Here is a 26,387-nt window from a genome sequence, read left to right as displayed (position 1 = left end):
TTCACAAACTGAAATTTATAGATGAATTAATTTGACTGTGAGTCCCAAAGCAAGTTGAAGAAATGGGTCTGGCACCACATTTCTCGAGCCTCAAGGCTGGTGTTTTCTTCACAGTCTCAAATGAAGAGGCTGCATTTCTAAGATTTTTTTTGACTCTAACATGCTATTAATAGACTTTTAATTTAGTTTGGTGTGTGTATAGAAAACCACTTAAAGTTTCTATCTTGAACAGAAAGTTTTCTATCCCTAAAACATTACTTTAAGAAACTGTGGGCCAGGTACAGTGGCTCACGCCTATAATCCCAGCACTTTGGGAGGCTGAGGCAGGCAGATCACCTGAGGTCAGGAGTTTGAGACCAGCCTGGCCAACATGGTGAAACTCCACCTCTACTAAAAATACAAAAATTAGCCAGGTGTGGTGGCACATGCCTGTAATCCCAGCTACTTGGGAGGCTGAGGCAGAAGAATCACTTGAATCTGGGAGGCAGAGGTTGCAGTGAGCCGAGATCACGCCTCTGCATTCCAGCTTGGGCAACAGAGTGAGACTCTGTCTAAATAAATAAATAAGTAAATAAAATGGTAGAATGCTAGTTTCTATGAAAATCAAAGAGAAACAAACTCCCTGGTTTAAAAATTCAAGAGAATAACGATGAAAAAAACTCACCTTTCAAATTATCAAAGTGCACCCAGGAAGCAACCTCTGGTTTTTTGGTTTCTGTATCAGTTTCAGGAACTGTTTCCTCTGTCTTAAGTTTTTCCACTATCTCTGTTTCTTTGTCTGCATCAGTGAATTTTTCCATGTCTTCATCATCATTTGCATCAACAAAATTTTCTTCATCATCAGACTCCTAACAAAAGCATAGTTTCATAAATCTACATAAATCAAATGGAAGTTGCAATAAAGTCTGTGCTCCATTATGTGATGTAGAGTTTTACTTATTGCAACTCTGGTGAAACGTGAAAGTTCTAATAAAGTAAAATGATGGCTATCAATGGCATTTAAACAGAGGAGACCACATCCTTATTTCTAAACATAACACAGTTAAGTTTTGAGCCAAGAACCCCTGAGCCTTAGGGACTCTAATACTTGAAAACAATTAGCCCTCAAGTAAATTTCTGACTTGTAAATAACCCTATGAGGTAGGTACTATTATTATTTCCATTTCATTGTTAAGGAAGAAGACTTAAGAGGTCTACTAAGTTTTATAGTCTTCCAAATCTCATATAATGGTAGCTTCTAGTATAGTACAGTTTATTGCAAGTAGAAGAGTTGAGCAACATGCCCACCTAGTAAACTGTACAGCTGGTACTAAAATCTAGGTTTGTCCTATTCCAGAACTCACACTCATATGCTCCAGAGAACTAGGTTACTGTCACTTGAAGCAAAGAAAAACAAAACAAAAACAACCAATATATTTCAGCACCCACTCAATTTAAAAAGCAGTTGTAAAATATACCGGATGATCATCTAGTTGGCTTCTTAAACCTGGTTTTGCTTTAAGGATCTCAGACACAAGATATAAAGCTCCACATATAAATGGTGGCATCTGTTGACAAGTAACTTGAAGTAACCTCTTCACAAAAGCCTTCACCCGGCGCAACACAATGTCAGCTTTCAGAGATTTGTAGACAAGGTTAAGAAACAAAGCTTGCTTGGAACACGTCATCAACCCTGGATCCAACATCTTCCTGCAAAACAAAACCAAGGTCATATATTTATGTATAAAACCATCTCCACAACCAATGGTCACATATTAGAAATAGCTACTAACCTCATCTTAGTTAGGGATAACTCTGCTGCTTATTTTAGAACAAGAGACCCTGCCCTAAGAGGTAAGATGGAAGTCAATGACCAGAAAAGGATGATGATGACACCTCTTCTGTCATCATCATCACCAACAACAGCCATAAGAATAAGCATTTTTGAGTGTGTGGTTTTCTTCTCTTTTCCAAGTGTTTTTCTGTTTTCTATATCAACAGGGCACAGCCCTAACAGTATTTATAGAACCCCACCAGAAAAGCTAATCTAAAACCAGATAGTGAAAACTGACCCATGAAAGCAGAATGTTAGAAGATTTGGGTTTTTGTCCTTGTATAACTACCTACTAGCAGGGGGACCAGAGGCTGCCTCTTTATGATTTTAGTGAAGACCATAGATGAACAGCAGAAAATTAAATTCTAAGGACTTCAGAGAATCTCTAGTCCAATGTACTAGCTGTGTAACACTCCTCTCATATATGCTATTTTCACTGCCCAGAGTGCTTCTCTCCAACTCTCTGCATGTCCACAATATCCAAAATTGGTTCTTCTATTAGTCTCTCAGTCCCATGTTTGTGTTCTTCAGTTTCACAAACTTGGTTTTCCTGCCTTTCCCTTTTCTCCCAAGGTCCAATGAAATAGGGATTATGCCTGTGTTATTCACTGTTGTAACCCCAGTGCCTGGCAGTGAATACTTTTACATGACAGTTTTCCAAATACTTGAACCTATTTAGCTATTATGTGCTTGTCTCTCCCTAATGTCTGTCTTCTGTAGGCTGCTCTACTCTGATCTCATGATACTTTAAAAATTCTCTATCCTAGGTGCTGAATCCTACACATGTCCCCAACTGGTCTAGACCTGCAGATATTAGGGCACCCAGAATTAACACAATCCTCCAGATTGGCTCTATTAACACCTGGAATCATTACTTCCTTTGTTTTAAGCATTTCCATTAATTTTTTCCTACTAATACTAGAAATGAAAAATACTTAAGCTTGTGAAGCACTTTCCTATTGCTCTGAATACTCTGGGAAATATCACCCTTTTGGTAATATTCTGGGATATTCTGTATTATTCAATTTTCTCTCTTTACATTTAAATTTTCCAACATTTCTATCCATTTTGCAATTTATTATTAGGCATAAATTCCATCTCACATCAACAGAAACATCTGAGAAGAATTTAGAGACATGTCTCTATCATTTCATGAAATATTTTCCTAATGTTTTGATAAATATTTTTGTAAACCAAATCATGTCATTTCTTTTATCCCTCAATTAACTAGGGGTTTTCTTAACGTGAAGGATTCTTAATAAAACCAAGAGCAAACAAACACTTTAAGAAGGCCTAATGGCCTGTTAAGAAACTCCATCTGTGAGAGCTTTTGGCAAACAGTAATTTCAAAAACTTAAAAATTTACCCTTCCTCAGAGATGTTAGACTATGATGTTAAATAGAGACAGAAAAATGTTTTCTAATAGATTCCAAACACTTTCTAAAAATTAAAAATTCCTATGACCATCAAAAGTTCAAAATAATCAAACCACCCCCCTTCAAAACAAACAAACAAACTAACAAAAACAAAACTCAAGATCCCGAAACCTCTATATTTTCAGCCTTGGAACTCTTTTCAAATTAACAGTGTTAAGTATCTATTACTTCAAAGAGTTGTGGAAAGGCTTCTGAGAGTCTTTTTAGTGGACCAGAGCAATCAGTGCTATGAAATGTCATGAACTCTACAGCAAGTGGACCTGGACTTGCCACCTAACTTGGTCTCTTAATATCTGTGTGACCTTGCACAAATTATTGTACCTCACAGATTGGAGAGCTGTTAAGAGGATTAAACTAAAGAAACATGGATGAGTATCAGTAATAAGGACAGCAGCCAACATTTCACATAGCACTATGTGTTAAGCACTGTTAAGCACTTAATATACATAGAAAGATTACATGGGTTAACACACATAACCTCCTAACCTCCATTAAAGCCCCAATTCTGTCATTTACAAGCTGTAGAACCTTGTGCAAGTTTCAAAATCTTCAAAATAATCATATGAGATAGCTGCTTTTCTCTCCATCCTACAGACAAATCCACTTAGGCATGATAACATGGGATGAATTATGTCTACCAATAGGTTTTTAGTGGGGATCAAGTAATTTGCCCAAAATTACACAGAAAACTACTGGCAGGGACTCAAACCCAGGTGGCGTGGCTTAAGTCTAAGATACTAACCACTACTGCACATTTTCTCACAAGATATATCTATGTAAAAATATAAAAATGAATCAGAAGGAAATATATTAATTTCTTGAACACAGTTGCTATGTTCGACTGTCTCTTAAACAGCTCCAAACTGTGTACACATTGCTGAAAATATGATGCCTCAATGGGTGAGTTGCAAAATTCAGTAAAGAAAATCTTAATCTCCATTAAAAAACAACAACAAAAAAACCCCTGCACCCTGCACCCCCCAAAACTCTCTACTTAACATACTTTACCACAGCTCCCTTCTCTGCCACCTCCCCCAATATGAATGTGAGCGCCTCCAGGGGTGGGATTTCTGTTCGCTGTGCCTCCTGTGCACCTAGAGCATGGCACCATACTGCAGGCACTCAGAAAATACTTGTTGAATGAGTTACTGTGTGAATGCATTTAACTGCGTGAAAGACAGCAGGGAAAAGATATAGGACTGAGGAGAATGGGAAGACGGAAACTGCAATTATATCTGCAATTTTATTTCTTTAATATCCCAAAAGATTTAAAACAAATATAGCAAAATGTTAATTCTGAAATACTAGGTGGTAGATATGAATGAATCTTTTGGGTATTTTTCTGTATTTTACAACTTCTCAAAATGAAAAATGTATTCAAAGCATCTAATATAATTTGTGCCCATCAGGGAAACAAAGATTAAGTGACTTACTTGAAGGTGGCGAGTAGCAAGCTGCTGAGGGGGCCTAAAACCAAATTTTCTAATTCTTTCTCTTGCCCCACAGAGGGCACTGCTTGTGCTGTACTACATCAAGTTATTATTTCATGTCTCATATTGGAAGGGTATGTTCTTACCTGTATAATGCTGTGTAATATCGATCCGATATTGTCTGCTGAGAATTCATTACTTGGAAAAGCAGCATTAAAGCCTGCACACTGGTATTAAAATTCACAATATGCAACACTTTAAACAGTGTGTCAATCTGCTCCCTCACTTTGTCATCACCAGTCTGGGAATAAGGGTATGCCCTATTCACACCTGTTAAAAGGGCGCTAAGCATTTTTGATTCAACATCTTTTTTTTTGACACAAGTCTGAAAAAAGCAAAAGTAAACAGTTATTAATTTGTTAGCCAGTTCACTTTCTTCATGGGACAGAACCATTTGATTTAAAAAGCAAATTGCATAATATTGAGCTTTGGAGCTGATATTTGAGCGGAAGAGTAGCCTTTCTACTTCACCAGACACAACTCCTTTCATATTGGGATGTTTACAAAGTAATGTCTCTAACAGATGGGATGCTTTTGTGGCAATTCTGTTCTGAGGATCTCCCAGTTTATTTACCACTTGCACAAGAAGAGCCTTTTCTTCCTCAGGCTTGTTACAAAGCAGCTCATGAGCCACGGTAAGGGCTCTAGTTTTAGTGGTTACTAATGTATCATGACTTAAAGTTTCTAAGACCTGCACAAATTCCGCCACTAAGTGTTTCAGCTGGTGTTCAAAATACCATAATATCAGTCTTCTATCTCTTGAGTCCTTGTTGCCACTGGACAACTGTTCCAGTTTGTCAAAAGGATGCTGGCTGAAAATCCTCAGCTTCCGATTGTCTGGCAAAAGATCTGTGATAAGCAACTCTTTGAAAGTATCCAAGGCCATAAGGCACTGCTGTTTGCTGCCCTTCTTTTTAACAAGGTTCACAAGAGTTTCTACAAACTGAAGTGTGTGAACGGCATCATCCTGAATAAGAAGAATCATGGCTGCCATCCTGTCACCTAGTGTCCCCGATGACACAATTGCCTTCATCCAGGTAGAAGAGGCTCCCTTTTGACTATTCGTCTTACTTTTGAATAAGTTGATTTCATGCTCATACAGCTTCTGAGCAAGGGTTTTGTACTTAGATACAACATCCTGAGGCTGGGGTTTCAAAGAATATTCATTGCTATACTCCAGATCATACCATTTGCCTCCAGGCTTAAGTAACAAAGTCTGTCTCTCAGAAAATTCAAAGATGTTCTGTGTATCTTTCTTTACTTTCGGTGTGGTACTGCCATTCTCATCAGAATGTGGTTCTGGCCTATTCTTATTTTTCACCTTATTAACTGATGTCCTTTGACTTTCTGCTGTATTTTTATTATTTATTTTAGGTATTTTTACTTCTTTTTTGCTGGAATTTTCTTTTTCAGCTGGTTCATCTTCTTCAATTAAGCAAGCTTTTGTATACTTCGCCAAATTAAGATTTTGAATAAATGCTTCCAATTCACCTTGCTGAAGGTCATCAATTGCTCCTTTTTTGCCTCCATCTATCACTTCCTCATTCTCATCCAAAGTAGCCAGCATAAGGTAATCTTGCTGCATTAAAAACATAAGTTAAAAATACATTACAAATGTGAAAAATAAAACCATAAAATAATAGGAAACACAACATAATTTAAAAAATAATTTCAGAACTGGAAAAATCCTTTCAAATTTGACATAAAACTCAGGGTCCACAAAGGAAAGGATAAGTAAATTTATCTTTCTCTCTCTTTTACACACACACACACACACACACACACACTTTTTATTTCGATATAGGAAAAAAATATAAATTATAAACTGGAAAAAAAAATACAAGCAATTCCTATCAAAGTAATTGGGTTTAATGCCTTAATATAAGTTTCTACACATCAGTAAGTGACAACCCAAAGAAAAATGTGCAAAGGATATGAACAGTTTATAGAAAAAAAGGGTTCTTTAAGAATATGAAAAGATGTTCAACCTCACTGAGATTTAGAGAAATCCACATTAAAACCACAATGATACATCCATCTTTTAATTTATCAGATGAGCAAAGATACACTGCAAGATGAGCAAGATACAATGACAGGTGATGCTGGGGAAGGGGTGGGGGAAACGGCACTTTCATACATGGTTGATGTGAGTGTAAACTGACACAGCCTCCATGGAGGACAATTTGTCAACTCCAATCACAACTATTTAATACAAGGCACACATCTGTTCACCCAGCAGCTTCATTTCTAAAAATTAACTGATTGAGACATGGTCTCGCTCTGTTGTCCAGGTTGGAGTACGGTGGCATGACCACAGCTGAACTGCAGCCTCAACCTCCCAGGCTGAAGTGATCCTCCAACCTCGGCCTGTAGCTGGGACTACACGCCCAGCTATTTAAAAAAAAAAATTTTTTTGAGATGAGGTCTCCTTATGTTGCCCAGGCTGGTCTCAAACTCCTGGATCAAGGTATCCTCCCACCTCCGACTCCCAAAGTGCTGGGATTATGGGTGTGAGCCACTGTGCCTGGCTCATTTCTACAAATTTATACTACATATACACTTACAAAAGTGGGGGAAAATACGATTAAGGTTATTAACTGTAGTATTATTTAAAATAGTGAAAGACTGGCAATAATTTAAATATTCACAATAAATGGCTGGTTAGATAAATTAAGACAGACAAAATGATTTATGCAGCCATATCAATGACACAGAACTTTATGCGCTGATATAGAAGGATTTCTAAGACAGAAAAGAAAGCAAAATGTAGAGATAGGTGTATATATATGGTACCATTTATGTAAAAAATAATACACCCGTATTTCATACACATAAATGAGTATGTATATGCTTGAAAAGGTATATAGTATCCCTGAAAGATATAAAATACAGTTGTAAAAACAATTGCTTCCTATCAGGGCAATTGTTATGGCTGAGATAAAAGTGGAAACAATTTGACTTTTCACTGTGTATCTTTTAAAGTTTGTATCACGTGTATCATGTGTATATATTACCTATTCAAAACTTAAATATACACAAGCACAGAGCAAACTGTGAATCTGCCTATCTCTAACCAACTTCTCCACCCTGAAAGTCCAGTCTCCAAACAAAATAATATTAAAAACAAAGTTAATTTCTGTTCCTTATCTGCTTAAAATCTTCCAGTGGTTTTGCACCAAACTCAGAGCAAAAGCCTGCCCTCTTACTCCTCGGCCCTCGTTTCTTACTATTCTCCCCTTAACTCACTCTGCCTCTGCTACACTGGCATTTTGGCTGCTCATGGAATTGGTTAGGCACTCTTCTGCCTGTCTTTGCATTTGCTGTTCCAACTGACTGGAATGGCAGCTCACTCCTTCCTCTCCTTTAGGATTCTGCTCAAATATTTCCGTGATGTGTTTGTCGATCATCTCATTTAATACTAACGCGCTCCCACTCCTTATCGCCCTTCCTTGTTTTATTTTCTTTTATAGCATTACCCCGCGTCTGCTGTACTATGTATTTAAAAGTATGTTTACTGTTTCTCTCCCTTAATTAGGATGCTCCAAAAAGAGAGCTTCTGGGGCATACAGTGACACGTGCATGTACTCTATGAGAACAGAAATGAAAATTCCAATACCACTGGTGTTCAAAACACTCATACTACAAGATCAGGACCAAGAAAAGCCACTCTCCGACCTGATGGTGTAATGGTTATACCACGTCAATAAAATCAGAAGATCGCCTACATCCTAAGAAAGGCCAGAGAATACAACGTTCAATTCGAAACTTTTCTTTTGTAAACAGCAGTGGAAACCAGCGTGGGAAGCGAACCGAACACATGCTTCAGAGGCTGGGATCTCGGTCCTGGACGCCCGCGCTCTACGCAGCGCGGAAGTGGCGGGGTAGTCAGCCTAGCCACATTCGGCACTCTCCACGCCTGATCCCTTTCCCCGGAGCCCGCGGCCGTTACCTTTGTGCCTCCGAGCCGTAACACTTCCTCCAGGGAGAACCCATTCTTGGCTTCACTAGTATTATCCTCGTCCTCCTCGTCTGGATCTTCTACTGCCTCCTTAGGGCGCCAAGGCCGCTTGGCATGGAACTCCAAAAGCTCCTTGGCTGCCGCCATGGCGGGCAGAGCATACGCGCGTGAAACTCAGCCTACTTCCGCTATGCCCGTGGCGTAATTCCTGTCGGGGCGTGTCTTCTCCCGGAAATGGCCTAAGCCCCAGTTCCTGGCGGAACGAGCTAGCCTGCGAATTTCAGCATGAGTGTACTGGTGAGGTCAGGTTTGGGGCTGTTGTGTGCCGTGGCGCGCGGAGGTAAGCGTCAGTACCTTCGAAGCCCGGTTGCCGTGGAAACCGCGTGGGGCGCCTTCTTTAGTTCTTCAGTTGAGGGTACCCGGGGATCAAGGGCTCGGGGGCTCACTTCCACCTTGAAGGTGCCCTGGGCTGGAAACGGGTCCGGTACAAACGCAATAGGGCTGGGTAGTCGTGGGCAAGTGGGTGCTGTCTCTGCGCCCCGTGGGCGTGCTAAGCACAGTAGCCTGCGATCTGCGTTGGGGCGAGGTTAAGGGTTCACGAAGCTGTTTTGAAAACGCTCAGGCGGCTTGCGCTCGTGAATGTTCAGATTTATCATGGGGTCTGTTTAATTCGTGTTTTTCGCAGCCATTCCTTCTATTTGGAGAGGGAAATACTTCAGCTCCGGGAATGAGCCTGCAGAAAACCCGGTGACGCCAATGCTGCGGCATCTTATTTACAAAATAAAGTCTACTGGTCCCATCACTGTGGCCGAGTACATGAAGGAGGTGTTGACTAATCCAGCCAAGGTATGGGTCGGGTAGCCCGAGGACTAGGCCCTCTCAAGCCGATTTGCGAGGTGCAAGCCAGGAGGGAGAAGCCCGGAGGTCCTCAGCCCAGGCCGTGGGGGTGCCTCCCAGGGGAAGAGCAATTTCTGAGGACCTGGGGACAGATAATTTGTCAGTTGGTCAGGGCTGGCTCACGTTAGAGGCAGTGCCAATAAAGAGAGGACACGGTCCAAGGGTGTTTAGGAGACAGAGTGTAGCTAATTGGATTTATGATGTGGGAAGGATGACTTTCCTACTTGGCTGATGGTAGGTGGTGTGGATTCATTGCTCTGGGAGAAGGAATGCAGGAGGAGGAAGTATGGAGAGTTCAGGCTGGTATATGAATTTGAAGTGTGTGGGACTCTTAGGGGGAAATCTCCAACAGGCAACTGGAAATAGGAATTACTGCCTGGAAAGTCGTCTGTGTTGGAATGGCTTCAGCTGGCATTGGAGACGTGGGTTTTCTCACATGTGCAGTTGAGAATGCAGTCTGGATCTTCACTGTTCTAGGATTAGGCACAATCACCGCTTTCTGACCCATGTTTCCTTGTCTGTTCTACAGAGCCATTTGGTGAAAGCGTATAGTCCTTTATTTTAGAATGTTTCATCTTTTGCTGGGTTGAAATATGACCTCTGTGGAATTCTGGGGTTGGTTTGGCCATTGCTGTTGGATATGGTGGTGTGACTCAAGTGTCGAGGTTTACCCAAGGCCGGTATCTTTCTTTCAATGCCGGTGGGCAGGGCTGCAAGATAGGTGGCTTAGACTAGTGTGGTGGTACTAGAAATAGAAGAGGGTGGTTTAGAAAAGGACTGACAGGATTTGCCGATGGATTGAGTGATGGAACGGAGGAATCAAGGCTGATTCGTAGTTTTAGCTTGAGCAGTTGGGTGATGATGGTACCTTTTATTGACATTAAGACAGACAGGACCAGGTTTACTGGGGAGAGAGCCTATACCAGGAGCTGCATTTTATACATATTTTGTTAGCAGTGACACGGAGGTGGAGATAGAAAGTAGGCAATTCGCTATAAGAGTCTGGCGTTCAGGGCCGGACGTGGTGGCTCGCACCTGTAATCCCAGCACTTTGGGAGGCCAAGGCGGGTGGATCACGAGGTCAGGAGTTTGAGACCAGCCTGACCAACATGGTGAAACCCCGTCTCTACTAAAAATACAAAAATTAGCCGGGCATGATGGCTTGTGACTGTAATCCCAGCTAGTCAGGAGGCAGGAGAATCGCTTGAAACCGGGACGCAGAGGTTGCAGTGAGCCGAGATTTCGCCATTGCGCTCCAGCCTGGGCAACAGAGCGAGACTCTGTCTCAAAAAAAAAAAAAGAGCCTGGTGTTCAGAAGAAAGACTGGGCAGGCATATATACATTTGCTCATCATCAGCATATAGGTCATATTTAAAGCCAAGGAACCAGGGAGAACATGCTGAGAGAAAGGAAGGTTTCCCAGCATTGAGAGTAGGGGTAACTCTAAAATTTAGAGGCTCTTAACCTAGGGACCCTTTAATAGAAATCAGGGGTCTCATGAAGCTGGATGGAAAAAAGTTATTTTCACTAACTTTCAACTGAAATTTAGCATTTCTTCAATTATGAACATACGCAGCAACCGGTAGCATCAGCAATACTTGTGACTTTGTCATCTGTGGAAATCATTGGTATTTCCTTATCACAATACAGTGATCACAGGCATCTCAGAATTTTATCGTGCTCATCCTTACTTCAAAATTTTGTTAATTATTAGGCCTTTGGCTTCATTATGGGCTTTTTTGTTTGTTTGCTTTATGAGACAGAGTCTCATTCTGTCGCCCAGGCTGGAGTGCAGTAGTGCAATCTTGGCTCACTGCAACCTCCACCTCCCAGGTTCAAAGGATTCTTGTGCCTCAGCCTCCCGAGTAGCTGGGATTACAGGTGTATGCTACCATGCCTGGCTAGGTTTTTTGTATTTTCAATGGAGATAGGGTTTTGCCTTGTTGGCCAGGCTGGTCTTGAACTCCTGGCCTCATATGATCCGCCTGTCTCAGCCTCCCAAAATGCTGGGATTACAGGTGTGAGCCACTGTGCCCGGCCTGATTATATTTTTTGAATACACTAGTAAAGAAGTGTATATATCACATTTTTAAAAACATTTGATACACATATTTCAGTTATTTCTTTGTGGTTCTGTGCATTTAAAAACACTCTGTGAAGGGGTCTATAGGCGTCACTGGATTACCACAGTGGTTCATAACACAAAAAAGTGTAAATACCCCTATAGTGTTTCCTTTTGAATGGAACTAGAAAGCCTAGAAGGAGAGATGCTGTGTGGATTGAAAAAATGTTTTTAAAAATGGGGGTGACTTGATTTATTTTGAATGCTGAAGGGGGAAAGTTGAAGCTGGAAGAGAGAGGGGGACGGCTAAAAGGACTCAGGGGAGTTGTGTGAGGAACGGCAGTCCAGAGCAGAGGCGGAGGGATTAGGTTGGGATAAGAGGAGAAGGGGAAGGCATTTGATTCTTGGAGTCCCCACATTAGGTTAGAGGCCAGGTGGGGATGGGAAGCTGAGGAGGTTGCATTTTATAACATTTCTTTAATTCCGGAGTGAGACTAGGGCCCGTGTCACCTGTAGTAAGGTGGTAGAGTAGGAGCTTGAGAAGCCTGAGAAATTTTTAACACAATTCTGTAGTGTTTCTTGAAGGTTAGGCATCGTGCTAAAACTTGGGATATGAAGATAAATAAGGCAATGATCTTCTGCAAACAACTATGCTTTGTGGTGAAGAACATAGACAAATAAGCTCAGAAAAGGTGGCACTGGATTTGGCCTTAGGTTGGAGGGCTGGAGGAGGTCAGCTAGGTGGCATTTGAGCAGATTCAGAGGATGAGTATAAGACTGCCAGGGAGAGTTGAAAAGGGAGAAGGGTGAGGATTTGCAGTGGCATGGATGTCTGGACAAGCAAGGCTAATAAGAAAAAAAAAAACCAAAAACCCTTTTTGTGGAGATAAAATGTTTATGTAGAAAAGTTCATAAATCACAAGTTTACAGCTCAGTGAATTTTCACAAAGCAAATTAACCAGCACCCAGATCAAGAAACAGAACATCACCAGCAGGCAGGGCCCATATATGAGACAGAAAGTGTTAGAATTTGGAGAGGAGGCTGGAGGAGCAGGCAGGGTCTTGCTGTGTTGGGTGTGGGAGCTGGGAGGGGAGGAAGGGTCTGGCGTGCAGAGATGGACGTTACATGACTTCTGCCTTTACGGTCAAGGTGTAATTGTTTTTCTATTAGTTTTGTAAAATGACTGTTACTTTGTAAAATTTGGGTAAAGACACCATGTTTCCCTTGCTTATTTTTTTTTTTTTAATGTTTATTTTTTGAGACGGAGTCTCACTTTGTCACCCAGGCTGGAGTGCAGTGGCGCAATCTCGGCTCACTGCAAGCTCTGCCTCCCGGGTTCACGCCATTCTCCTGCCTCAGCCTCTCAAGTAGCTGGGACTACAGGCACCCGCCACCACGCCTGGCTAATTTTTTTGTATTGTTTTTAGTAGAGACGGTTTCACCATGTTAGCCAGGATGGTCTCAATCTCCTGACCTCGTGATCCACCCGTCTCAGCCTCCCAAAGTGCTGGGATTACAGGCATGAGCCACCGCGCCCGGCTCCCCTTGCTTATTTAGAGGAGAGAACTTTCTTACTAAATAATTATTTCACTTTTACATTATTTAGGATTTTGGAGGGGTATTTTTAAAAGGCTTATTTGAAAATTAATTTTGTTTCTCCATTTTCTCTTTTTACTCAGGGTTATTATGTGTACCGTGACATGCTAGGCGAAAAAGGAGATTTCATTACTTCACCTGAAATAAGTCAAATCTTTGGGGAGGTAATACCCAATGTAAAGTATGAATGAAGCTAATATAAACATTTGAGAGCAGATCAAATTGTATTATTCTGTAGTAGTGTTCTACAGCTTTTTTTGTGATTCATCAAAAGTTTTAACTTTATAGTAGTTTATGTACTGAGGGAATAGAGAGGCAGTGGAGGGGAGTAAAATGGTAGAGAGAATATTTGGAAAGTTTATACTCCACTGTAGGAAGGGAAATGGAGAGATAAGAGGGACAAAGAGAAAGAGAAGGAAAGGAGGGGGTCATAAAGAGGACAGAAAAAGGAGAATCAGATGAAATAAGAGAATGGAAGAAGGGGCTGGGCACAGTGGCTCACGCCTGTAATCCCAGCACTTTTGGGAGGCCGAGGCAGGCGGATCACAAGGTCAGGAGATCGAGACCATCCTGGCTAACATGGTGAAACCCAGTCTCTACTAAAAAAAGATACAAAAAAGTAGCCGGGCATGGTGGCGGTCTCCTGTAGTCCCAGCTACTTGGGAGGCTGAGGCAGGAGAATGGCGTGAACCCGGGAGGCGGAGCTTGCAGTGAGCCAAGATGGCGCCACTGTACTCCAGCCTGGGCGACTGAGCAAAACTCCAGCTCAAAAAAAAAAGAATGGAAGAAGGAAGAGAGACAAAAAGAAAGGCGAGAAAAGAGGTAGAGTGCCCAGGAGAGTGCCCAGGAATGAAGAAAGAAAAGATAAAGAGCATTGAAGAATTAGTGGAATTAAGAGAAGCTCTAAAGCTCCCAGTCATGATTTTAGCCATAGTTACAGTAAAAGTCTTCTTTTATTTATCTATTTTTTGAGCCAGGGTTTTGCTCTTATTGCCTAGGCTGGAGTGCAGTGGCGCAATCTCGGCTCACTGCAACCTCCGCTTTCCAGGTTCAAGCAATTCTCTTGCCTCAGCCTCCCGAGTAGCTGGGATTACAGGCATGTGCCACCACTCCTGGCTAATTTTGTATTTTTAGTAGAGACAGAGTTTCTCCATGTTGGTCAGGCTGGTCTTGAACTCCCGACCTCTGGTGGTCCACCTGCCTCAGCCTCCCAAAGTGCTGGGATTACGGGCGTGAGCTACCACGCCCAGCCAAGTCTTCCTTTAATAAACAGAATTCTAATTCATTTCCACTAAGTACCTTCTATGAATTTAGAAATAGTGTATAAGAGGAAGTAGAATGTGGGTATTAAAAAACATTAGTTATTGTAAGAGTCATGTAATTGTTTAAATCATATGAATATGAAGAAATGGCATAATCACATTTCATATGTTTATTTGCTTTCAAATACTGATACCTTTCTGCTAGTGATATCCTCTTATCTATGTCATGGGACCTTTTATAGCAGAGGCTGCCTTATTTTTTCCTACTAATCTTCCTAAATGGTGTATGTTATGATGTAGTCCTAGGAAGTTCCTATGTGTACAGGTACGTATGTATTAAATAACATTTATATGGCTGTACACATTTTGCTTTTTGGCATATAGTGCATATTTATGTGGAATTTTATATTGTATACTTTTATACTTTATAATACTTTAATACGTGTTTTTTTTTTTCCCTTTTCACAGCTACTAGGGATATGGTTCATTAGTGAATGGATGGCCACTGGAAAAAGCACAGCTTTCCAGCTGGTGGAACTGGGCCCAGGTAGGGGAACCCTCGTGGGAGATATTTTGAGGGTAGGTAATAAAAGAATGTCTTTTAGTCTCATGTAAATGAATTTTAGTACTTCTGAGTGTGCAAACCATGTTGATTTCATTGGTTTTCAGTTCCTTAATTTCATATTTCTCAGCTAAAATATAATGTCAGAATAATGTAATCAGTCATTACTTACTGTTGTCTGTAAGCTTAAAAAATGGAGGGGAGGGGGAGAATATGAAAGCTAAACATAGGAAACATTTAGAAGACATTATGGGAGAGTGTATTTGTTTTCTCAGGAAGGAAAGTTTTTAATTATATAAAAAGTTTAGGCCAGGCGTGGTGGCTCAATCCTAGCATTTTGAGAGGCCAAGGTGGGCGGATCACGAGGTCAGGAGTTCAAGACCAGCCTGACCAACATAGTGAAACCCCATCTCTAGTAAAAATACAAAAATTAGCCGGGCATGGTGGCGCGCATCTGTAATCCAGCTACTCAGGAGGCTGAGGCAGGAGAATCGCTTGAACCCAGGAGGCAGAGGTTGCAGTGATTGCTGCAGTGATTGATTGCAGAGCTGAGATTGCGCCATTGCACTCCAGCCTGGTGACAGAGCGAGACTCTGTCTCAGAAAAAAAAAAAGTTTAGGCTGGGCCAAGTGGCTCATGCCTGTAATCCTAGCCCTTTGGGAGGCCAAGGTGGGAGGATTGCTTGAGGCCAAGAGTTCAAGACCAACCTGGCCAACAAAGCAAGACCTCGTCTCTTTTTATATTTAAAAAAAAAAAAGCAGGAGGCATAAAGCAAAAGATTAATATTTCATTTCTTACATGAAAATTAAAAACTTCTTGCTCTACAAATAAACTAGCAGCTTTTTGTTCTTCAAAGACCCTATTAAGAGAGTGATTAGACAAGCCACAGAGTGGGAGAAGTTATTTGTAACACGTAACCAACAGAGAACTAGTAGTTAGAATTATTTAAATAACTCCTTTAAGTCAGTAAGAAGACAGATCACTTGAGAAAAATCAGGCCAAAGATGTGAACAAGTCCATTCATAAAAGAGGAAAATACAAACAGCTAAAAAAGCAAAAAAAAAAAAAAAAGATTAGTCTTATTGGTAGTCAGGGAGATGAAAATTAAAATCATAATGAGATACTACTGTAACCCTCACCAAATTAGAAAAAAAAGCCAAAAGTCTGTCAACACCAAGTATTGGTGAAGATGTGGATATGTGGAACAATGGAAACTCTCATATACTGCTTGTAAGAGTATAATTTAGTACATCCTTTTTTCTTTTCTTTTTTTTTTTTTTTTTTTTGAGACGGAGTCTTGCTTTGTCGCTCAGGCTGGAGTGCAGTGGTACGATCTTGGCTCACTGCAACCTCTGCCTCCCAGGTTCAAGCGATTCTTGTGCCTCAGCCTCCTGAGTAGCTGGGATAATAGGCGTGGATCACCATGCCTGGCTAATTTTTTTATTTTTGGTAGAGAAGGGGTTTTACCATGCTGGCCAGGCTGATCTTGAACTCTTGGCCTCAAGTGGTCCGCCTGCCTCGGCCTCCCAGAGTGCTGGGATTACAGGCATGAGCCACCGTACCCAGCCTTGTACAACCATTTTGAAAAGCTATTGGCCATTATCTATTAACATCAAAGTTTCTTATTTTGTATGACCCAGCAATTTTACTGCTAGTGATATACCCTAGAGAAACTAGTGTATATGTGTACCAGGAGACACATACAAGAAGATAGCAGCATTGTATAAAATAGTGGAAAACAAACAGCACAAATGCCTATCAGGTGGGTAAATGAATCAGTTAATTGTGGTATAGTCATACAGTGGAATACGAAGTACTGCAAGAATGTGTGAAATCACGGTGGAATATAACAGTATTCAACATGAAAGAAGATGTGTGAAAGTAGCAGTTTGCAAAAGAGGTCATATCATATGATTGTATTTATATAAAATCCAAAAAACAGTCAACATTAAACAATATATATTTGGTGATAAAAATATGTTTAGTAACATTTATAAAGAAAAGTCAGGGTGTTATTAACTCAAGATTCAGAATGGTGGTGACTTCCAAGGATAGAGGGAGTCCACAGGGGCTTTGGAGATAAGGTCATGTCCCATTTCTTTAACCAGATGGTAGATATTCTCTCTTGTATCATTCTTTCTATCAGTCTATGTACTATTTTATGAAAACATTAAAAAGGAGGACAGTTGTTTATAGTACCTGATAGTATTTATTAAACTTTTGTAGTTTTTAGTATTTTGGAACTCATTAGTCTTTTTGAGTTTGTTTTATATGTACCTGGCAATTCAATGTAAAAAACAAACGTGGCTGGGCGTGGTGGCCCATGCCTATAATCCCAGCACTTTGGGAGTCCGAGGCTCCCAAAGTTCAAGATCAGCTTGGGCAACATGGTGAAACTCCATCTCTACAAAAAATATAAAAATTACCCAGGCGTGGTGGCATGCGTCTGTGGTTGAAGCTAGTCGGGGGGCTGAGGTGGGAGGATTGCTTGAGCCCAGGAGGTTGAGGCTGCAGTGAGCTGTGATTATGCCTTGACATAAGTGACAAAGTGAGACCCTGTCTCAAAAAAAAACCAAAAAACACCAACACGTACTCAATATAAATTTAAATTTCTTGATGCTTTATGGTTTTTGCTTTAAATGAGAAATTGAAGGATTTAAAAAATATATAAACATATGACAAATAAGAATCTTGATTATTTGGGTGAAGAAAGAAAACAAAATCACGGATTTAAATTTCCAGGGCTCTATTTTATGTTTTTCAGCAAGGTCATTTGAATATAAAATATTTAATATTTAATTTTCTTGTTCAAGTACTTTAAAAGTCGATTCCAGAGCCCTTAAAATGTATGAAGGATGCTTTTCCAGACTGAGTCATAAGAACTCCTAAAAAGCCAAAGAATTTAAAGGGTTGTAAAGCAAATAGCCAGAGAAGTGTCAGACCTGTTTTATTTTTGATGTTACCTTCTGAAGGAATTTCTCCTGGGAAGTTTTTCCATTTGTATTTCGATCTCAAAACTAAATTTGGAAAAATCATCTTGTTCATATTATCAGTCTGGATGTGCATATTCATATCTCAAAAGTATTAATTGGAGGCAGATCACCAGTAAAAATTAAATTCAAATGAAAAATAATGTTGATACACTTTATGCTTTTGCTATTGAATTTTTAGTCTTAAAAGATCGGTAAAATATTAGTATTTTCCTTTTTCCCTTGCATGTTTACAACAGTGAAAAAATATGTAGCTAAATATAGATTGAAAAATGTGGCAGACTCCCGAGTTAAGCAGTCAGGTTTTCAGTACCATTCAGATTTGATTCTTTGAGGTTAGAGTTCTCATCATCTCAAAGATGAGATTATTTCCTAGATCTAGAGACATTATCAAATCAAGGCTATCTACATTTTATTTCCTTGGTCTTTTTTTAGACTCCATAATCTGAATCATTGTTTTTATCAGATGCCAAATCTTTTATTTTCATTTGTTAATCATAATTTATCATTAGGAAACCAAATTGTGCATTGTTGATTTCTTATTTAGGTTATGCTTAATAACTAGTAGGTTATGATTCTTATAGACTGCTGGAGAGTGGCTTGGGTAAGGGACACATCTCTCTGAAATATTACTTCTATTTTGACATGACTAAATCATTGATGTAAATGATTAGGAAACTTAAAACCTACTTAACACATTGTATTTTTTTTTCTTCTTTTGGTATTTAGGTGTTCACTCAACTTGGATCTGTGCTGAAAAATTGTGACATTTCAGTACATCTGGTAGAGGTAAGCCAAAAATTAAGTGAGATTCAAGCATTGACACTGACTGAAGAGAAGGTCCCGTTAGAGCGAAATGCTGGATCCCCAGTGTATATGAAAGGTGTCACTAAGTCTGGGATTCCAGTTTCCTGGTACCGAGATCTGCAAGATGTTCCAAAAGGTAATTACCTTAATGTGGATTAATGAAAGAATTTTGATCACAACCCTCACAGTATTGATGGGACTGTAACGTTTTACAGCAATGTAATAGATTGAGTTACTGCTGCCAAGTCCCTTATCCATAGAGAGTAGCCTACTTTTTTCTAGAAAAGAGCATCATAATAGAAAATAAAGTTGCCTGACATTAAGTAGTAGTTTATTTCATGGAGGTTTGTAAAATCCCAAACAAAATGTAAATCTCCATTGTACTTTTGAGTATTTCCCTATAGCTAGGGTCGTACCGATGACGGAGCAGCCCAAGGCAGCCGGGGCTGATGGAAGCAGTGTTAGTAGGTGGGTTTAGTTCAGTTATAGAGTCTTTTAAAAAATCCTTACTTGCCTAAAGATAAGCAAGGTGTGGGGGAAAATCCCGTACTAGTCAGGAATACTGACTAGTATTGACTAGTTTGAGTCTTGACTCAAAGCCAAAGTGGGGGTACGATCTTGGGCAAGGGACCTCGAGCCACTCCTGCCTCAGCCTTCTCAGGCTGGGAAGCCCGATTTTATGAAATCAAATTCCCTTCCAGCTAACAACTCTGACTTCTAATTTCCTTCAAGCCTTGTGATAAATAAAAGATTTAACTGCTATTTCAGTTATTTCCATTTTCTGACCCCATTTATGTGTAAAATAAGAATAGTAATAATTGTTCTTTTGTATGTTCTGCAGTGTAAGTTTTCCATGAAGAGGTAGATAATTCTGTGGTAGTGATGATTGTGGAGGAAGTAGGCATTTTCTTTTTTACAGTTAATGTTCAAAAGAATTAATTCCTGTAAAATGTGGAAACATTAATTGTTTTCCTCTTTTTAAATAGGATACAGCTTTTATCTTGCACATGAATTTTTTGATGTTCTTCCTGTGCACAAATTTCAGGTATTGAGGGGGGAAAAAGTCGTGTCTATAATTGAATACAAAAGGCATTGTGTTGCCAATGTTTATGGTGTTTATTCAGTATACAAATTTTACTTGTTGAGGTTATTTTTAACTATTATTTGGAATTTTGGTACACATAAATAATTCAAAAGCAAAAAATGAAATATTAATGAGAATTGTTAGTTCTCCTGGGATAATTATTAAGAATTCTTAATTCTTCTGATTTGAAGAAGTAAGGGAATGAAAAATGGTAAGATGGTAACTGGCTATGGTGCAATGAAGGATTTACTTAAGCAAAAAAAATTTTTTTTTTTAAAGAGATAGGGTATTGCTATGTTGCCCCAGGCTGGTCTTGAACTCCAGGGCTCAAGTGTTCATCCTGCCTCAGCATCCCAAGGAGCTGGGACTACAGGTGCGTGCCACTGCACCCAGCCAACCTTAGCACATTTTAAAAAATCATAGATTAAAATTTTTTGGGCCAGGCATGGTGGCTTACACCTGTAATCTCAGCACTTTGGGAGGCCGAGGTGGGTGAATCGAGGTCAGGAGTTCAAGACCAGCCTGGCCAACATGACGAAACCCTGTGTCTACTAAAAATACAAAAATTATCTGGGCTTGGTGGCACGTGCCTGTACTTCCCAGCTACTAGGGAGGCTGAGGCATGAGAATCGCTTGAACCCAGGAGGCAGAGGTTGCAATGAGCTGAGATTGCACCACTGCACTCTAGCCTGGGCAACAAAGTAAGACCTTGTCTCAAAAAAATAAATAAAACTTTTCTTCATTCTTTCTGTGAGGAGATTTAAGATTTGGTGATAATGTATGTGTACTGGTAATTTGTAAGGAGAAGAGCAGCTCTCATGATCCTGTAGTAATTTGTTAGTAAAGCTTCTGGCTATTCCTCCTGAGTCTATTTCCGTTTTTTGGGTACTTTTCATGCTGCTGATTTTATCTTCCACAGCGTCATCTCTGTTATTGTTTCTCTTACATCGATTGGTCTACTCATTGTTCAAAGGCAACGAAGTAATGAATTAAGTAATTTTAAATAGTGCTCTGTAAATGTTAGTTACTTATGGTAAGAAGAGAAAAAGCTATTTTTGGTAGAAGCAATGTAGAGAACAAACTTGCAAAAATTTGTTTTTATGTGTTATTTTGTGTTTAGAAAACACCACAGGGATGGCGAGAAGTATTTGTTGACATTGATCCACAGGTTTCTGATAAACTGAGGTTTGTTTTGGCACCTTCTGCCACCCCAGCAGAAGCCTTCATACAAGTAAGAATATGCTTTTTTAAGTTTCTTTTATTGCTCACAGAATCTTCAAAGTCTTATTTTCTGAGTTACTACTTTAGAATTTTAGAGTTCCTTTACAGGAAGAGTTGCTAGTAGCATAGGAGGTGCTTTTTATTGACGGTGAAAGTGCAGAGGAGCTAGAGGCAGGAGCATGGGTTAAAATCATTTCTTGAGTGTTTGACCTTAATGTCATGTAGTAAGAGAAAGTAAGTAACCGCTTACTCAGCCAAGTCTCTTACTTTCACACTTATCTCAGTTTCATGTCAAGTGGCAATGGTATTGTCCACGGGAAGAGTTTACATCTGTGAAAGCAATGTAGTACAGACTATAGTAAATTAACAGTAACAGCTAACGTTTGTTGAGTACTTTGTGTTACTCTGTTTTCTCATTTAATTCTCAAAGCAACAGTATTAGGTAGGTTCTATTATTATCCTTCTCTGGGCTACAGCATGGCTTTTATCCCGTGCTTCCACACAGACCTCAGTTTGATTCAGCCAGAATGATAGAATTCCTACTGCTTTCTGTTGATCTCAAGGAATCATCGCAACAGCCTGTCTATCATGGCTTGTTTAAAGGTACACAAAATCCCCGTACTTCTCAGGAACGTCCAGGCTTCAGATTGCCTCTTTTTTTTTTAGTCCTTTTTTTCCAGCTCAGAGGATGATTTCTACTTTCTGGACCTTAACTGAGAACTTCCTACTCAGAAATTATCAGTTCTAAAAGCACAAGAGCTTTTAAACTTAAATGTATGAATTAAGTTCTCTTTGTTAAGTATAAATTTAAATGTCAGACTGAACACTTGTGAACACCTATTTTTTCATATTATAGCAACCTAAGTTTACCCGAATGACAAATTCATAGAACTACCAAGAACTAACCTCCTGGCCCTGGGAGTTCATTTAGTTCTTGACCTAATTAGTATTCACTTAGGAAGGGAGGGAGCGAATATTCTCTATCACTTGAATGACATGAATGGTAATACATGTCATCTTGAAGAGTAGCCTAAGATAGTAAGAATGTCAGCATGGTCAGCGTGTCTACTGATGCCTGATGAGGCTGACTTCATGGTTTTTATAGTTAAGCCACAGTAATTTGATTGCACTATTAGCTAAATAGTTTATTATATTTAATCCTCACAACAAACCTACAATATCTATAAGGAAGAAAACAACTCAGAAAGTTTAAGTAACTTGTCTACCAGTAAGCATAGGAAGAGCTGAGATTTAACTTCATCTGACTCGATGCCTGTTACCATAGGCAGACATCAGGGCAGGTCATTACTGCATTTCTATAATAAGGTGTTGGGAAGGAGTACAAGTTAATGTATGTTTTCATAATGAAGGGAAAGAAATACCACATTTTCAATCAGATCAGGAAGTAGTGAAATTTCATGTATACTAGTCAGGTTGGCAAGTGTTAATACTTAGTGTGATTTCGCTTTTTAAGCTAGGACACACTTATTGTGGCCCCTCAGTTAAGTGGACATCTTGGGGTAATAATGGTTTCAGTACATTGGCGCTGGTTGATAAGCCCGTGTTTCTTGATGTAGGGCATATCATTGGGATACTTCCTGGCACGACAGAGGGCATGATAATATAATTGTCTAATAGCGTCTGCTTTGTATTATTGGATTTGTACCATTTGTTCTTTCAGCACAATATTTTCATTGACTGTTATGTGCCTGGCACTGTTCTAGGCAGACAAAAAAATCCCTTTCCCATGCTTTCAACCTAGAGGAATGTGTTTATATGATTTGTGATATAAAAGTAATTTTACATTAAATAAAATGATAATGCTCTAGGCCATCTGGGGGGATTGGGAAGGCATTTGCCTTTTTATAAGAGATTAAAATGTCTTTGTAAATCAAGTGGATAGCATCAAAGAACTAAGGAGTTTTGTATAATAAAAAGGGAGTCAGGTGAAAAGTTGAGTGTAGAGAACATACTCATATTAAGAAAGAATTTATTTTTATTAAAACTAAGAAATGCTCTTTGAGGAAAAACCTGAAAAACCCTAAGGAAGTAATTCTTTTGAATGATGCATTTTGACTCTTGCAATGATCCCTTTACCAGCATGACGAAACAAGGGATCATGTTGAAGTGTGTCCTGATGCTGGTGTTATCATTGAGGAACTTTCTGAACGCATTGCATTAACTGGAGGTGCTGCACTGGTTGCTGATTATGGTCATGACGGAACAAGGACAGATACCTTCAGAGTATGTATAATTCAGTAACATGATTTATCAGAATTTCAGTGTTAGACCTGAAGCCCATTGAAGAGCTTTGATTTCTACAGTGCCTGTTATTGTTGTATTACATTATTTTATAGTTAACATTAATTCATGTTATTGTAATTCCCCTTAACCCTAGTTCTTACTGCTAACACGGAGTCTACTGTCCAGCCCTCCTTTAACAGGATCTGAATTGTGTACATTCTTCCTTAGTTGTAGAACCTACGTTTACATAAATCCAAATAAGCAGCGGAATAATACAAATGGAAAGATCTTCTTCACATTCTTAAACCTATCTGTACCCCCTTCATTCAAGAAAAATTTTGCTACTTCTTTGCAGATTTAAACTACCTACTGTAATCATTCTAGCTTTTTCTATCATATTTTCAACATTTTTTCCCTTTCCAGATGTATTCTTTTACACTGTTCCTAAACATCCTTTCTTAATGATCTTTGAATATGATCAATTCTATTCAATATACTTTAATTGAAAAACATTTAACTAAATGCTCTTAGTCATTTTCTAGGTCTATGGTTCTTAATTTCTAACTTTATTGTATCTAAAAATAACCTGGAGAGTTGGTTGAAAATACTCATTCTCTAGCCTCACCTCCAGGATTCTGACTGACCAGGTCTGGTTAGAGTCAGTAATATATTCTCAGGTGATTTTTTTTTAAGTAATTTCAACTTTTATTTTAGATTTAGGGGGTACATGAGGCAGGTTTGTTATTTGTTACATGGGTATATTGCATTGACTCTGAGGTTTGGGGTACAAGTGAGGCTGTCACCCAGGTAGCAAGCATAGTACTCAATAGATAGATTTTCAGCCCTTGTTCCCCTCCTCCTGTCTCCCCTCTAGTAGTCACCAGTGTTTGTTCCCATAAGTATGTTCACGTGTACCCAGTGTTTAGCTCTAAGTGAGATGTACATGTGGTATTTGGTTTTGTCCCTGCATTAATTCACTTAGGATAATGGCCTCCAGCTATGTCTACGTTGCTGAAAAGGACGTGATTTCATTTTTTTTTATGGCTGTGTAGTAGTTTGTACTGTATCTCAGGTGATTCTGATGCATGGTTGATGCATATACTTCGTAAAACACTGCCTAGGTGTTCCCTGCCTAGAGAATTAATGAGAGCTCTATTCCGTCACCTCAAGCATTAATGTAAATATTAAATAACTTTAATATGATAGCATTTCTTTAATCTTAATAACCATAAAAGGGCAAAAATCTGATTTCTTTATGTTCAAGGGGTTTTGTGGCCACAAGCTTCACGATGTCTTAATTGCCCCAGGAACAGCAGATCTAACAGCTGATGTGGACTTCAGTTATTTGCGAAGAATGGCACAGGGAAAAGTAGCCTCTGTGGGCCCAATAAAACAACACACATTTTTAAAAAATATGGGTATTGATGTCCGGCTGAAGGTAAGGTTTATTTTATTTCACTGTTATTAAGTACTTTCATAGTATTTCAAAAATTACTTTAAATAGTATATTCACCTGGCCTTAATGCTTTTGTAGTTAGCCAATCCTTGGTATTCCAGTCTTTTCAGGTAGTATAGATTTAGTAACTAGTCTGGTAAGTTTTATGCATCTCCATGTGAGGTAGCATTAAGACTTCCAAATAGTGTTTTTGTTTGTTAAGAAAACTGCGTTTATGGGTATGAATTTTCTAACTGTTCTTCTGAAGACACCTCAACCTTACTGTAGATCAAACCCCCTGGGGATATTTGTTAAAAATGCAAATCCTTAGGTTTGTTTCACAACAACCTACATTTTTATTAAGTACTCTGTGATTCTCAGGCAGATAATCAGAAGTCACATTTTGAGTGCTGTTTTATTGGAATATTTGAGAGTCATTAGTATTGCTGCATGTAACTAGGAATCCTGTCTTCTGGTTATTTTTGCTAAGAATTGTTTTCTTTTCAGGTTCTTTTAGATAAATCAAATGAGCCATCAGTGAGGCAGCAGTTACTTCAAGGATATGATATGTTAATGAATCCAAAGAAGATGGGAGAGAGATTTAACTTTTTTGCTTTGCTACCTCATCAGAGACTTCAAGGTGGAAGACATCAGAGGAATGCACGTCAGTCAAAACCCTTTGCATCCCTTGTAGCTGGGTTTAGTGAACTTGCTTGGCAGTGATATTTCAGCTTGGACATTTTACCCTTCAGTCGGCCCAAGAAATCAAAATAAAGGAAACACATTTCATACACTGCAGGTAACAAAAGTCAAAGTATTTTCTTTTCACAGCAAGAACAGTCCATGTTATATATAATATAACCAAAATTATAGAACTTTTAGGGTTGTGACTGGCTTTGGTGCAAATGTGTGCTCAAGCTAATAAGTTATTGTGAAACTGAGTTTCCTTTAACTTATAAAGCTAGTTGCCATATTTCTATTTTATTTTAAAAAGTAAACATGCGGCTGGGCGCGGTGGCTCATGCCTATAATCCCAGCACTTTGGGAGGCTGAGGTGGGCATATCACCTGAGGTCAGCAGTTAAATACCAACATGACCAAAATGGAGAAACCCCGTCTCTACTAAAAATACAAAACTAGCCAGGCATGGGGGTACATGCCTGTAATCCCAGCTACTCAGGAGGCTGAGACAGGAGAATCACTTGAACCTGGGAGGTGGAGGTTACGGTGAGCTGAGATTGTGCCACTGCACTCCAGCCTGGGCAACAAGAGCAAAACTCCCTCTCAAAAAAAAAGTAAACATGGGCACTGATTGTTTTAATAAAAATGGGAAACAGACTAAATGGCTATTCACAGGAAACTGATAAAATATATGTTATTTTTTTAAATGAGCTAGGGCAATATGTTTTGACATAGAAAGCTCTCTAAGATTTAGTAAGTGAAAAAAAGGATGCAAGAGTTTTTGTAGTTGATTCCATTTTTGTTGAAGGAGAAAAACTAAGTAAATACAAGTAATTTCATAGAAACTAA

The 26,387-nt window shown here is 39.4% G+C and overlaps 2 protein-coding genes across 8 annotated transcripts in view; one reads left to right on the top strand and one right to left on the bottom strand.

Moving 5' to 3' along the window:
* CEBPZ (CCAAT enhancer binding protein zeta) overlaps positions 1 to 9,252 on the bottom strand; it is a 30,746-nt gene extending 21,494 nt beyond the window's left edge. Inside the window, exons 1-4 of the mRNA XM_054475362.2 lie at positions 8,689 to 9,252; positions 4,826 to 6,318; positions 1,458 to 1,689; positions 665 to 848 (exon numbers count right to left, since the gene is read on the bottom strand). Coding sequence (XP_054331337.1) covers positions 665 to 848; positions 1,458 to 1,689; positions 4,826 to 6,318; positions 8,689 to 8,844 — 2,065 coding nt within the window. The 5' untranslated portion in view covers positions 8,845 to 9,252. The remainder of the gene's footprint in view (positions 1 to 664; positions 849 to 1,457; positions 1,690 to 4,825; positions 6,319 to 8,688) is intronic.
* On the top strand, positions 8,897 to 26,387 carry NDUFAF7 (NADH:ubiquinone oxidoreductase complex assembly factor 7). 7 transcript variants are annotated; one of them, XM_063648809.1, is made up of 10 exons: positions 8,897 to 9,037; positions 9,383 to 9,543; positions 13,337 to 13,417; positions 14,984 to 15,094; positions 18,797 to 19,010; positions 19,861 to 19,919; positions 21,079 to 21,189; positions 23,280 to 23,423; positions 24,688 to 24,861; positions 25,489 to 26,387. In XM_063648809.1, exons 1-10 carry the CDS (start codon positions 8,983 to 8,985, stop codon positions 25,579 to 25,581), a joined length of 1,203 nt encoding a protein of 400 aa, XP_063504879.1. In that variant the 5' UTR covers positions 8,897 to 8,982; the 3' UTR covers positions 25,582 to 26,387. The 7 variants fall into 7 exon arrangements, with proteins under 7 accessions (XP_063504879.1, XP_054331347.1, XP_063504880.1 ...); XM_054475372.2 differs by having other exon boundaries at positions 25,366 to 26,387; XM_063648812.1 differs by lacking the exon at positions 8,897 to 9,037 and adding an exon at positions 9,090 to 9,156 and having other exon boundaries at positions 25,489 to 25,656.

This window comes from Pongo pygmaeus, chromosome 12 (assembly GCF_028885625.2).
Source record: "Pongo pygmaeus isolate AG05252 chromosome 12, NHGRI_mPonPyg2-v2.0_pri, whole genome shotgun sequence".
Classification (NCBI taxonomy): domain Eukaryota; kingdom Metazoa; phylum Chordata; class Mammalia; order Primates; family Hominidae; genus Pongo; species Pongo pygmaeus.
Note: the sequence above shows the minus strand (reverse complement) of the source record. Positions and strands in the feature narration are given on the sequence as shown.

Bases quoted from the DNA above. Each gene is read 5' to 3' on its own strand.
- NDUFAF7 (XM_054475372.2), top strand. From the start codon at position 8,983: ATGAGTGTACTGGTGAGGTCAGGTTTGGGGCTGTTGTGTGCCGTGGCG. The intron at 19,011-19,860 runs GTAATTACCTTA...CTTTTTAAATAG, and splicing joins TCTGCAAGATGTTCCAAAAG to GATACAGCTTTTATCTTGCA. The intron at 23,424-24,687 runs GTATGTATAATT...TTTATGTTCAAG, and splicing joins CAAGGACAGATACCTTCAGA to GGGTTTTGTGGCCACAAGCT.